This window comes from Balaenoptera ricei, chromosome 18 (assembly GCF_028023285.1).
Source record: "Balaenoptera ricei isolate mBalRic1 chromosome 18, mBalRic1.hap2, whole genome shotgun sequence".
Classification (NCBI taxonomy): Eukaryota; Metazoa; Chordata; class Mammalia; order Artiodactyla; family Balaenopteridae; genus Balaenoptera; species Balaenoptera ricei.
The window spans coordinates 4516279-4529570 of record NC_082656.1 but is presented as its reverse complement, the minus strand read 5'-3'; the positions used below and the strand labels follow the sequence as shown (position 1 = coordinate 4529570).

Sequence of the window (13292 nt, the reverse complement as noted above, 5' to 3'; positions counted from 1 at the left end):
GTGGCCAAGCAGGCACCGCTGATGTAACACTGTGCGTGAGACGTGGTGTGATTATTAAAACCTTAACAGTTCATGTTGGTTTTCATCACTTAGACCTTATGCCAATAGACGTTTCAGCCATAAAAAAACAAGAGACTAAAAAAACATTCTTACGGAAATACATGAATGCACACAGAAATACTTTCACCCTTCAATAATTTACAAGGTTATCCTCCTGTAATTATATGAATTTATACATTTTACCAACAACCACTACCAAAAATCAATTATAATTAGTTCAGATTCCAGAAGAAATCTATTTTGAAGCACATTTTAAGCAATTTCCAAATTACTTTTGTTTAGCCAATGATTATAGACACAATACATCAAAAATATATCAATAATGATGTGCTACAATTCTTTTAAAGGAAAAAAAAAATACTCATCCATAGTGTTTCTTCTTCAAAACAAATAAAAGCACTTGAGTTTTTTTATAAAACCACTCTCCCCTGCTTGACGCGGCCAGGATGTGAAATTTCATGGAGGGTTTTCTCGTGATTAACAGAGGTTCTGAAAATTTAACTGTGAAAACCTGTCATCCAAACTGCAGTGTGAACCATCTAAACCGAAAAGGAGTGGGACGAAGTGAGAAAATAAGATCACGACGTAAATGTAAAAGTTAGGGAGAAAGACTGCAACTTCAAAAAGCTTTGAAGGAAAAGCATTTCCATGCATATTTGAGTCTTAAGAAATGGAATATTTCTTGGGTATTTCATATTAATGTTCAAAATTAGAATAACAGGGAGTCCTCTCTTCCTTATGCTTGTGTTTGCGTACATTTCCATAATCTGTGTATGTAATGTGTACGTGACACTGCATACATGTAGCCGGCGACTCATCTGCTGACCTCAATCTGGAAGTCAGTACCTGCATTTTAACCTTTAGTAGGTTAAAATCAGCAAGTCTCACTAGCTTGGGGCTTGATTCTTTGATTCATTTGGAATATTATTCAACCAACAAACATGTGCTGAGCCTCTATTCTAACGCCGGGCATGTCACAGGTGTGACCTAGCTTTCAATTCATTACACTGAAAAGAAATCAGTCCTGTCCAAGTGTAATGCATAATTCACGTTTTTTTAAAATGCCAATTATTTTATCCTCATTTTTAATTAAGCTTTTAAAAATGAACACTACTTTAAGTCTACACATTTGGTGGTACCTAGTAACTTGTGAACTGGTCAATGCTAACTAACTTCATCACACAAAGCTGGTATCACCAGACCAGTGAGGGGGCCACAGCTGATTACATGCTGGGAAATTCAAGAGGGAGGGTGGGAGGGAGGGAGGCTTTCATCCTTCAAAGCTGCAGCCTCTTCTCTGGACAATCACATAACTACTGAATTGAAATCAATTTGCTAAGTTTGTTAAGATTAATGTGTCACTGGTAATCAGAAGAAAGGAGTCCCGAGGCAAGAGCACTCACTCAGACTGCTCAGCTGGCGTACGATGGCGGCCAGGGTGCTGTTGGTCACACACTCGAGCTCACTGGGGATGCCCTCGGGCAGGGTTCCCCGGCACACGTGCCGGGGTTCGATGTTCCTCTTCACTAAAGGCATGGCTCACAACCTGAAAATTACAAAGACAGTTTTAAAAGCTCATATTCACATTTTAACGAGCCTAGAGTTTCAACTCCCTGGAAAACTGACTCTTTCCCAGGAATTTGCATTATCCTATCATTTCTATGTGAGAGAATCGGCTCAATATGCAACAGATGTCGAATTACTTAAATGAATGCCATAGATTTCAAAGATATATGGACAGCACAATCCTACTTTTATAGAAAAAGGATGTATGCAAGATTTCCAGTTAAGCATGAGCGACTGAATACGTGCATTTTTTACCTTCCCCCCACTCTGCTAAGATGACAAGAGAGAGGAACGGCACAAGCCCACACGTACTAAGAGAGGGAAGGACACAACAGCCCAAAACCATAGGCAGAGCTTACAGACTAGGACACGGGAAAGGCCGAACCTGGGCTGCAAAGGAGGGAGCAGGACGGAGCCCACCTACCTGGGCGAAGGGTCACCAGACACTCAGGAAAGCCCTCCCCATTATCCTGGGAATTCAATCCACTTCTCTCCTCAAAAAGTACCTTATACATCCAATGAAATCTCAACTTTTCATTTAAGGAGGTATACAGAATTTCAAGCCTACCACTTATGCAACAAATCTACTGCTCCCTACAACAGGAGAAAACCCAGTGACTGGGATACTCTGTCACCCTGACAGGGTGACCACAAGGCCCAACTCACAGGAGCAGCAACCCAGAAAAGCCAAGGACCCTGGTGGCGTCTGAGCAATCAAACCAGCCCCGCAGCCTCGATCTGGAATTCTCGTTACATGCGACAAATAATACCTTGTTTAAATCACTGTTGCTGGGTGTTCTGTTACTGAATTAAATTTATTCCCAACTGGTACAGCGGCTCACCTAAAGAACCCGGAACTAGCGAGGCACACGATAAATCTTTCTTTCCTTCCTCCCTTCTCCATTACCTCTGTTCACGCATTCCATGAACACCTGCTGAGCACTGACCCGACACCGGGCAGTGTGCAAGGTGACGAGGACCCAGTGGTGAGTGAAACAGACAAGGCCCCTCCCCTCCGTGGAAGTGAGACATCGGTCCAACCGCCCAGGTCAGTGGACTCAGGTTATGAAACCCCCTGGGGAACCCTGGGCAGCCTCTCTGTGGACGTGACTGCTGACTGACATCAGAAGGGTGGACAAGGGCTATCTCACAAGGGCTCTAGCAGAGGGCGAAAGTCGGGGGCAGCTGTAGAGGAAAAGTTCTGCTCAACTGGCCAGTGTTTTTATTGACTATTTCTGCCTCTTGCCCATTAAGGTGCTGGTTGAGCACACCGACCACATCTTCCAACCCAAATACTACTTCACCAACCTAGGTGCACAGCCTGTGGTACATCACTTCACCCCTCCATGCCTTCCTTTCCTCCCCACAAAACGGGGATCACAACGGGACCTACCTCACAGAGTGAGGACTTAATGCGTTATTACATAACAAACCACTTGGAACAGGGCCTGGCACATAGGGACACTCAAACAATGTGACTGATTATACTAATTTTACTATATCTCATATGTTGTTATGATGTTAATTCTTACTCTGATCATAACAATAAAAAAGGAACAGTTCACTGGTTGAAAATAAGGCTGAACCACAGAAGACGGATAACGATATTTACAATAAAATTATGTCTAAGAACATACATACACTATTATGTATAAAACAGATAACTAATGAGAACCTGCTGTATAGCACAGGGAACTCTACTTCACTTTGCTGTACAGCAGAAACTAACACAACACTGTGAAACAACTATGCCTCAACTAAAAAAAACAAACAAAGGAAGGTAGAACTGCATGTAATCTCCACAGCCATGGCCCCGTCAAACACTGAGCACCAACTGTGTACCGGCCCGATGCTGACGTCGAACACCTTCACACATTCCAGTGGGGGACTGAGAGGCACCAAAGGAGAAGAGACCGGAATTATCTAGAAACTGGAAGAAGTGAGGAGGAGCCCCTGACCCTTTCACCTGAAGACCTGCTGGGCCTCCTTCCGTGCAGATGCTGCGGTGTCCACTGGGCAGGGTGGGTTTAACAGGCCTCGTGATGCTCTCCCTGGCCTTCCAAGGCCATCCCATTCCCCACCCCCATCCAGAGCATCAGGCTGCGATGTCCCAAAGCCACATCACTGACGGGAGAATATCTGAGTCCTATCTGGGGGACTAGTTTGGGGAAGTCGGGCACCCAAAGGAACTGTTCGAGTCCGGTTCATCTCAGTGATGTTATTAGCCATACTTCTACATCCGTTCCTAAAGTACACATATGCTGACATTAGGAAGACGTGGGCACTGTCTCCCACCCCATGGGAGACATCTCATGATTATTAATCTCATAATCTCATGATTAATCTCATGATTAAACATCTCATGATTATTAAGAATAAGAAAGGGACCAGGTGGTGATGAGAGAATCTTTATATGCATAAAAAAAAACTAAAAATTTCCCAGGTCGCCAGAAAAAAAAAAAATTATGTCAAGGAAGAGGTACACATCCAAGGAAAGCGTCTTAAACTGTGAAAATTCTAGATATACTAGTCTCTAGTCAAAAGTGTAAAAGATTTACTATGAGGTGTCATTTCTTCCTGGGAGAATCAATTAGAGCAAGAGGCTGGTAACTAGTCATAATAAACCAGAAAATCTCATAAGGAAAAAAAGAAAAATCATTAATGAACTTATTAATAAAAGCATAAAGTATAGGAAAGAAAAATACTGAAAACCAATCAGCAGAGACTCGAGAACTAGAAGGAAATTAGGCAGCAACAACTACAGTGTACATAAAGAGGCAGAGAGCACTATGGGGGAGGGGCGGGGGGCACAGCTTCTACAGACGCAGGTGAGCGAGGGATGGGGAGGGGGGACCACCAGGCTCTGAACCCACCTGCTCAGAGCGCTGCTCAGTGAGACCGGCCCACACGTGAACTAGCTCTCGAATAAGTTCTCACAGGAGGGCTGTACAAGGGCTTGGGATAAACATATGAGTTCGGAGCCGAGTGCTGACTGCGTATATAACATTCTCTTCCACGTCCATTTGTATTTATTCAAGATGCAATGTCCCTCTTTCCCCATATTTTTCAACCTCTGACAGCCCCAAAACTTGCCAGTCTGACACCTCCCCAGCCCACCACCCATATTTCTTTGGATTTACCGTCGTTCAGATACACAAAATCCTAATTATACACGCACCCCGCAGACGTCCCACCTGCACGTCCAAAGTAGACCAAGCGGTCAACACCTCCCCCTCCTCCCGACTGGGTGGCTCTCCGACGTCAGATGTGCCATCACGTCGTCGTCCTGGCGTATGTGGAGCTAACACCGCCGTTTCCCACAAGCCGTCCTGAAAACCACACCAGCCTTTTCGGAGCCTCCCCTGCCCTGCCGCCCCGCCCCGCCCCGCCCCCGCCGAAGTCCTTCACGTGTACACGTGAGACACCCCCTCTGGCACCGGTGAGCTGCCTGGAGGCTCCGTGCGTACCTGACAGACGTGCTGAAGGTGCCCACCTGAAGACTCGCCTGTGATGCTGTCAGGGCACAGAAGAGAAAAGCCTGAGTCTCTGCAGGCGCATTAACCACACCTTGTCTTTTCCGGATTCTGATGCTTCGACACCTGAACCCACGCGGAGCCTGCAGGGGCTGCCCCTCCCGGGACCGGCCAAATCCCGAGCTCGCCTTTCCCATCAAACCCACCACCTCCACTGCTCTCAGCAGGCCACCTTCCACCTGCCCTCATCACCCAGGCGCCAGACACCAGCGGTGACCTCACACCCCGGAGCCCCTGAGCCGATCCTAAGCCCGCTCACCCTGCCTCACCCGTGCCTCCACGAGAAACCACAATACAGGCTCCTTCCCCCAGATCCCCCCCCACTCCCTCTGCCTCCTGACGGCCCTGGTGCTTCCCCGTGTGGCCCCTCCCCTGGGAGCTGGGAGGGACTAACTCTCTTCTCAGTGGCAGTTGTCTCTGGATCCACTGGCTTCACTATACCTCGTGTTTCCTATTAATACACCATATTCTAAACAGTGAGAGGTCTGAGAAGGATTCAGAAGAGGCTGCATGTCAGACGCTCACACAGCTCCCCGCTTACTATCCCCAGCACCCCGCAGAGCCGGTGTGCCTGCACTGGGCCAGCACAGACGGCGCCTCTCCCCCCAGGGCAGACCGTAAACTGCCCAGATTTCGGGGCTGAGTCTATCGGCTCTGTTCCCCACAAAGCCCTTCACAGCCCACACCATGGCTCGAGCATCCCAGTGATGCCTGCTGACCTCGTGCCCATATACATACACACACGTACGTCTATCTGCCCGTCCCTGGGCACCTGGCCTATTGTGGTTCAGTATTTCAGCTCTAATTAATCCCAGCCTTCACTTACCACTCTCATTACACCTAGATGTGGGGTTCCCACACCTGTCTAGATACACAAGACAACAGAGAAAGAGGACATGCTGCCGTCTGTATGATTTTAGAAGAAGGGTTGCATTTCACAGATCCTTTCGAAAGTTCTAATCACCCAGCAATGACTTTTATGGCTTTCCTGTCAGTGTGAAGTACTCTAACAGGTGTATTTTTTCCCAGACAGCCTTTATCTGACACGAATCCAGTTTTGAATAAATTGAAGAGTACAGAAGAGGTAAAGGAGAAAATGTTGGGTCAATGGATTCTCTTGAAAACGCTTTGCAATTACAGAAACAGACATGTAATGAGCAAATCCAACCAGTCACCAGCAAGCAACTTCCGTGTGCTTCACCACCCCACCCCTGGAACATCCCAACCATTCTCCAAAGCCACCCTGCGTGCTAAGAAAAAAATCTAACACTGCTAATCAAATGCTTAAGGACTATGCGAGGTCACATAAGGTTTACTGTTAAGCCTGCAGTTTGTCCAACTTTTCTGGGCAACGTCTCAGTGTACAGACACACCCTGGTGCACGCAACTGTGAACCAGATTCCAGGCACGACCGAAACCAGGCCAGGGTCCCTGCCCAGGAACCTGGAAGTGGGACCACGATGTCCAGATTCGTTGTTGCCCTTTGGAGCAGCAGAGATGGAGACCTCTTCACCACTTGAGAGGGAGGCTGAGGGTCGGTCAGCGGCAAGAAACGAGAACGGGACAGCTGAGAGGAACCAGCAAAGACCAGACAGCGACGGGGCTCCTAGGGGCTCTGCCCAGGCTCCCGCAGACCTCAGCCAACCAGGAGGGAACCTTCTCCTGCCCCCCCCCCCGACCCCGGGGTCGGACGTGCGTCACGCAGGATGGCTCTTCTAGCCTCCTCTCCTCTTTTCACACAGGCACATCCCCCGTCAGACTTTTGCAGGTGGGATCCCATAAGGACACAGAATAATATAAGTGGACATTAGACTCTGGTTTATGTGTCACCTTTTCAAAATAACCCCGAGTCAGCGTGTACTAATTACACCTTCCGCGGCTTCCTTACAGGCTGTACGGAGACTCACGTGAAAATGTGTGCTGGGCAACAAAATGTAAGATACTAATGATCTTATTACTTTAATATTAATGTCACATTCATTACTAAGATACTTAATATTTCCCATCTAATTCTGCTTATTGTACAATTAACCTAAACCTGAATTTTTCCTGTAATTTTACTCATTATGCAACTAAATGTCTGCAAACTGGCATTTAACTTCTCCAAGTAGTACTCTTCTAATTAAAGTCAAAGGATTAAAGAATTTCAGAATCATATCAATGTGCTTTCTACTTTCACTCAAACTTTCCTATCTTCCAATAACTTATTTAACCTCTTCTTAAAATTCCATATACTGAAACTCTTCAGTTTTCCTACAGCATGATTAATTGGAATGCTTTCTTTTCTTAAAAAAAAATTATAGAAGCAATTCCGCAGATGTTTAAAATAGCATGAAGTTCTCAGAACGTCCCTTTCCACAGCCATTCCTGTCCATGTGAACCATCTGGAAGATCTCTTTCGGGTGAGCAGTCGACTTAGCAATACAAACACAATGAGTGGATTTTTCCAGATATCCTACTGCTGGTGGTTTTCAGTTTAATTTCATTGTGTTCAGAGGACATGCTTTGTCTGATTTTAACTCCCTTAAATTTGCTGAGATTTGTTTTATGGCCCAGAAACCCACGATTGTGCTCATTCCCCAGTTTATATTGCGATTGTAGAAAGGGTTGATTGGATGCAGAGTGTAACTTAAAGAAACTGCACTAAGTCCTTGTTACATATTTAAAACTGCATTACTGATGGCCCTGGTGGAGTGTACAAAACTGCCAAACTGTGATGGATTTCTGTCCCCACTCCGCAGCCATAAAGCCCTCCTAGGTCTGGCCTACACGCACAGCTCACAGAACCTGACGGTGTTAAGGATCCTTTCCTTTCTGCTGCCGACGTGCTGGTAACCTCTGCTCTGACTGCCACACGCCTGGCAGTTAGTGCAGCACGCAGCAGGGGAAGTCACACGCCCAGACTCTCCTGCACACAGCAGACTACACGTGTGCCTACTGCACATGTCTGGATTTTTAATCACATTGACTTGGATGCAGGAGTTGTGTCCTCAGGAAAAAACGTGATCCCAGCACATGTGGCCCCATCCCTGCGCCCACGCAGAGCCGGTCCTCTGATTCCCACCATACTTCCCGCTGTGCCCCTTTTACTGTGAGGGGCAAGGACCGTGTCTGCTCCTCCCTGGCTTTACGGGACCCTGCTTGCCTGCTGACATTCCCTGGAAGATACACCCCCCCCAACGCCGTCGCATTCCCGCAGCCAGAGGAAGAGCCTGGGCTTCCTCAACGCCCACCCTGTTCTGTGATCTTCTGAAGCGACACTGCCTCACCTCAAGCTTCAGAGGAAAGTCGTGATGAAGTCGGGGGGCGAAGCGGGGGAAAGACTGCATGAGTATAACAGTTGTGTTTCACTGGGATAAGTGTCTAGGCTTTGTTACTAGAACATGGTCTGTAGGCTTCCGCATGATGAGAGACAGAAAGGCGCAGAGGAACCGGAGGACCTGGGGACCAGGCCCAGTTCTGCCACGAGCACTGCGTGACCCTGTGCAGGTTTCTGAACCGAGGTGGGCCTCAGCCTCCTCCCCCGAAAAAACAGATTTGCTCTCACAGGGCCCCGAGCTCTGGCGTGCTTTCTTTCCTTCCAGCCAGATATTCAGCTGGCTTCCAGAAATATCCAGATTGGATTCGCCTGTGCTCCAAACACCTCGTGCATTTTTATTATACTTTAGCCAATGGAAATACAAAGAATTAACATCAAAAATAAGACAAAATCCCTTTCCTCGAGGAAGTAATGGTTCAGTGAGAGAGGCAGGCATATCAATAAAGTTACAATCCAGGGTGACGGGCACTAGTTTAAGGTTCTTCTCATACCTGGGAAATTAAAGCACGACTGGAGAGACTTCACTGGGGGGGGGGGGGGGGGGGAGGTCACAGCGCCTCACCGACCCTGCAGCGCACGTTCGGCACACGGAGGCCACTCAGGAAGCCTCAGGCGGTGGAGGAGTGCAGCTCGTCTCCAAGGCTTGGAGAGTACCATCTCGTTTCTGCTCAGCAGCCTCAACAAGCAAATGATAAGCACCCCAGGGGAAAAAAGCAGATTTATGTCTATGGAATAACGTAGTGATACGAAACCCCTGTCAAGTGCTTATTTTTGGAGGACGCTCAGAGATAAGAAATGGTCGCTTGTCTTTTATGGGCTACAAAACAGCACCTGGACATTTTTTCAGGTGGACGCTAACATCTGGTTCTAACTGGAAAGGCAGAGAGCAGAGGTTGAGGCTGAGGTTCCTCTGCACCAGCGTGTTCGCCTCTGGCTCCTGTCTTGTCGTTTGTCTGCTGTAGAAAGAAACCTCAAGGCCAGAAAAAGTGAAGAAAATAACCTACCACGAGTGGGATATGGAGAAGCAAGTGGTGAAGAGCATCCAGTAAGTGAAGAACAATCCGTGGTCTCTGCCCCGCCCTCCTCTCCTGCACATCACGGGGGTGGCCATGGGGCTCAAGAAAGCTTCTCTTCTAGAACCTTCCACCAGTTGTCTGGGTATCTATATTTAAATTGACTTTTAAGCTCTGTTATGTCCTTCTTTAGTTTGGATTTTTTTTAATTTAAAGTGATGAAATAGAATTATTTTTAAGGCAGAACAAGAAAATGTTTAAACATAAAACTTTCTCTGCCATTTGAGCCACAACCCTCCCCCTTTACTGTGCACTTTGCATCTGTATCACACATTGTATTAACTGGATCCCCTTAAAGACACAGGAACGCCTGCTCACCCAAAAAAAGCAACTTCCTACTGGTGCCAGTGAGGCAATGACTTAGGAATAACATTCCTTTCTCAATCCTGCAAGGGGTCACCGTGACCCACTACTCGCCTTGTTGGGCTCACAAACTGTCAGTATGTTCCTTTGATGTATGACTCTGTGTCTCAAAAACTTATATAACGTGTGCTTTGACCTCCAATGAGCAGAGTCTTCAGAGATTTCTAAAAGACTGCCTTCTGGGTTATAATCTTCCGGATGGCTTGAATAAAATTTTCTCTTTCTTTCTTAGATTGACTATTGATTAATTTTTCATCAACAAATTACTAAATTCCTTTTAGATGTAAAACGCTTTAAAAATATATTCGTATTTTATTTCTAAGTCATTTTATAGTGTCTTGGTATCCATATAATCAGACACTCAGTACATGTGGGACTGTAGAATATACTTTATACTTGAGCCTACACCTGTTTTCTAGTTCTCTGTTGCACATAAAAGTTTATTCTGATTCATGTTACTAATCCAGGAACCTCAGAGATGCTTTTACCAGGAACTGCTTTCCTTCCCTGTTTTGACCAGCCAGACAAAACCAGCTACTTAAATAAAATAAACTTTTTTTAAGATAAATGGAACCTGGGAGATCTAGACTGTAAAATAATCCCAGTCACTCCCAAAAGCTTCATTCTAGAGAAAAGGGGGAAAAATTGCTAATAAAATGGTTGAAAGTGCAAATCACTTTTTTTTTTAATTAATTAATTAATTTATTTATTTTTGGCTGCGTTGGGTCTTCGTTTCTGTGCGAGGGCCTTCTCTAGTTGTGGCAAGCGGGGGCCACTCTTCATCGCGGTGCGCGGGCCTCTCACTATCGCGGCCTCTCTTGTTGGGAGCACAGGCTCCAGACGCACAGGCTCAGTAGTTGTGGCTCACGGGCCTAGTTGCTCCGCGGCATGTGGGATCTTCCCAGACCAGGGCTTGAACCCGTGTCCCCTGCATTGGCAGGCAGACTCTCAACCACTGTGCCACCAGGGAAGCCCGCAAATCACTTATTGAATGAAGGTCTTATACGCAAAACATACAAAGAACTCTCAAAACTCAATAATAAAACTATCCAATTAAAAACATGTGCAAAATATATGAAGAGACACTTCACAGCAGACAGACAGATGGCAAATAAGCACCTCAAGGACATTTCACACCATCCGTCATTAACCATGAAGGAGACGCAAATTAAAACCACAAGGAGCCAGCACTGCACACCTATCAGAATGGCCGAAGGCAAAACCACTGACCACGCCACCAAACATCGGTAAGAATGTAGAGAAACCGGAACTCTCTGCTGAAGGGAATGTCAAACAACCCAATCACTTTGGAAAACAGTTTGGCAGTTTCTTAAAAAGATAAATGCACACTTATCAGAATGACCCTAGGAACCATTCCACTCCTGGGAATTTATGCAGAAGAAATAAAAGCATATGCCCAGGGACTTCCCTGGTGGTACAGTGGTTAAGACTCCGAGCTCCCAATGCAGGGGGCCTGGGTTTGATCCCTGGTCAGGGAACTAGATCCCACAGGCATGCCGCAACTAAGGAGCCCGCCTGCCGCAACTAAGACCCACCACAACCAAATAAATAAATTAATTAAAAAAGAAAAAAAAGCACATGCCCACACAAAGACCTGTACATGAATGTTCATACAGCTTGATTTGAAAAGCCAAAAACAACCCCAAAATAGAAACGACCCCAAAATCCATCAACAGGTGAGTGGATAAACAAACTGCACTTCTTAGCAACAACGTGGAATGAATTACTGATATGGTAATGAATTACATCACCATTAATGGCACAGAGCTCCTAAAACTCTTGGAATTTCCTAAGTGATAAGAGCTATAAAGGAGTCTTTTGACACCAACCAACCCCTTTGAACCACACTTGCGTATGTTAATTAAGTGACTTTTGGACCTTCCCTAAGGATGGGGGCTGGTTGCCAGGGGAACCAACCCAGTGATTAGAAGGTTGGAATTTTCAGTCCCACCCCCAGACCTCTGGGGAAAGGAGAGGGGCTGGAGACCAAGTTCGGTCACCCACTGCCAATGATCTAACGAATCGTGCCTGTCACGAAGCCTCCATAAACCCCCCAAAAGGATGGGGTTCAAGAGCTTCTCGGCTGGTGAACTGGAGGCATCCACATGCCAGAAGGGTGGTGCACCCCAAACTCACGGGGACAGAAGCTCCAGGGGTTCGGGGCCTGCCAGACCTCACCCTCTGCGTCTCATCATCGAGCTGCTCATTCGTATCCTTGAAGGTCCTTCGTGACAGCCTGCTCATCCATCTAGTGGGTAAACTGGTTTCCTGAGTTCTGTGCACCATCAAGCTCAGACGGGGGTCATGGGAACCTTGGATTTACAGCCAGTCGGCCAGAAGTGCAGCTAACAAAGGAAGTTGGGGGGCTTGGGCGGGGGGATCTTGTGGGACAGACCCTTCACCTGTGGGATGGGTGCTCTCTCCACCAGATAAACGTCAGAACTGAGTTCAACTGCAAGCCACCTGGCCAGTGTCACCAAACTGCTTGCCGTGGGGACACCACACGTCTGGTGTCAGAGTGAAGAAGCCAGGAGACACACAGAGGACTGCTTTTCCTTTGCAGTAACATTCTGGAAACGCAAACCAATCTCACGACAGAGGGCAGATCCGTGGTTGCCTGGAGGTGCGGGAGAGACGGGGGGGGGGGGGGTGACAAAGGCCGGAGGAACCTTCCATGGGTGACGGCGTGCGTGCTCACGGCTGTGTGCACAGGTCAGAACTCACCAGACTGTACCTTTCAAATATGCATCATGTACTGTTGGTCAATCACGCCTCAATAAAGCTTTTAAAACTGGATCCGTGGGGTTGGATAAGAGATAAGAGCAGAATACAAATTGGGAGATGCCTGGAAATTTATTTCGTATTCAGATTTTGACACGATAGTCAGGTAGAAAGAATTACTGTGAGCCACAGACACAGGACGAAAGACCACGACAGAAAAAAATACAGAAAAAGATAAATTTAGCAACTCGTCAGGCGCCACAGTTAATGGCTCGATGAATACAGCAAACAGAAATGCTAGCTCACTTCCTAGGAAAAGTTTTCCTCCTACAGAGTTCCATCCTCCAAAGTGGATGTGTCCCCGCTCCACAATCAGGGAGCGGGCAGTGAGCACAGACAGCCGTCCTGAAAGGGGTCTGGCCCTGGCACAGCAGCCGAACAAGCCAGACCAGCGAGCAGAATCCAAGTTCTTCAGGATCTCAATCCCACTACACCCCAGTCCTCACCTACAAGACGGAAGCAACGCCTGCCTGCTCCCCTCCGAGGGCTCCGATGAGACGGTACACCAAGGCCACAAACAGCGTAATGTGGATCCCAAACCCCAGATACTACCCCTGTGAAGGAATCAATGCTTAC

At 47.1% G+C, this 13292-nt stretch overlaps 1 protein-coding gene across 3 annotated transcripts in view; it reads right to left on the bottom strand.

Annotated features, from left to right (window-relative positions):
* Nucleotides 1-13292, bottom strand: part of WASF3 (WASP family member 3) — a 93516-nt gene that overhangs the window by 38809 nt on the left and 41415 nt on the right. For all 3 annotated transcript variants that reach the window (XM_059903470.1, XM_059903471.1, XM_059903472.1), the window contains exon 3: nucleotides 1464-1606. In XM_059903470.1, coding sequence (XP_059759453.1) covers nucleotides 1464-1596 — 133 coding nt within the window. In that variant the 5' untranslated portion in view covers nucleotides 1597-1606. The remainder of the gene's footprint in view (nucleotides 1-1463; nucleotides 1607-13292) is intronic.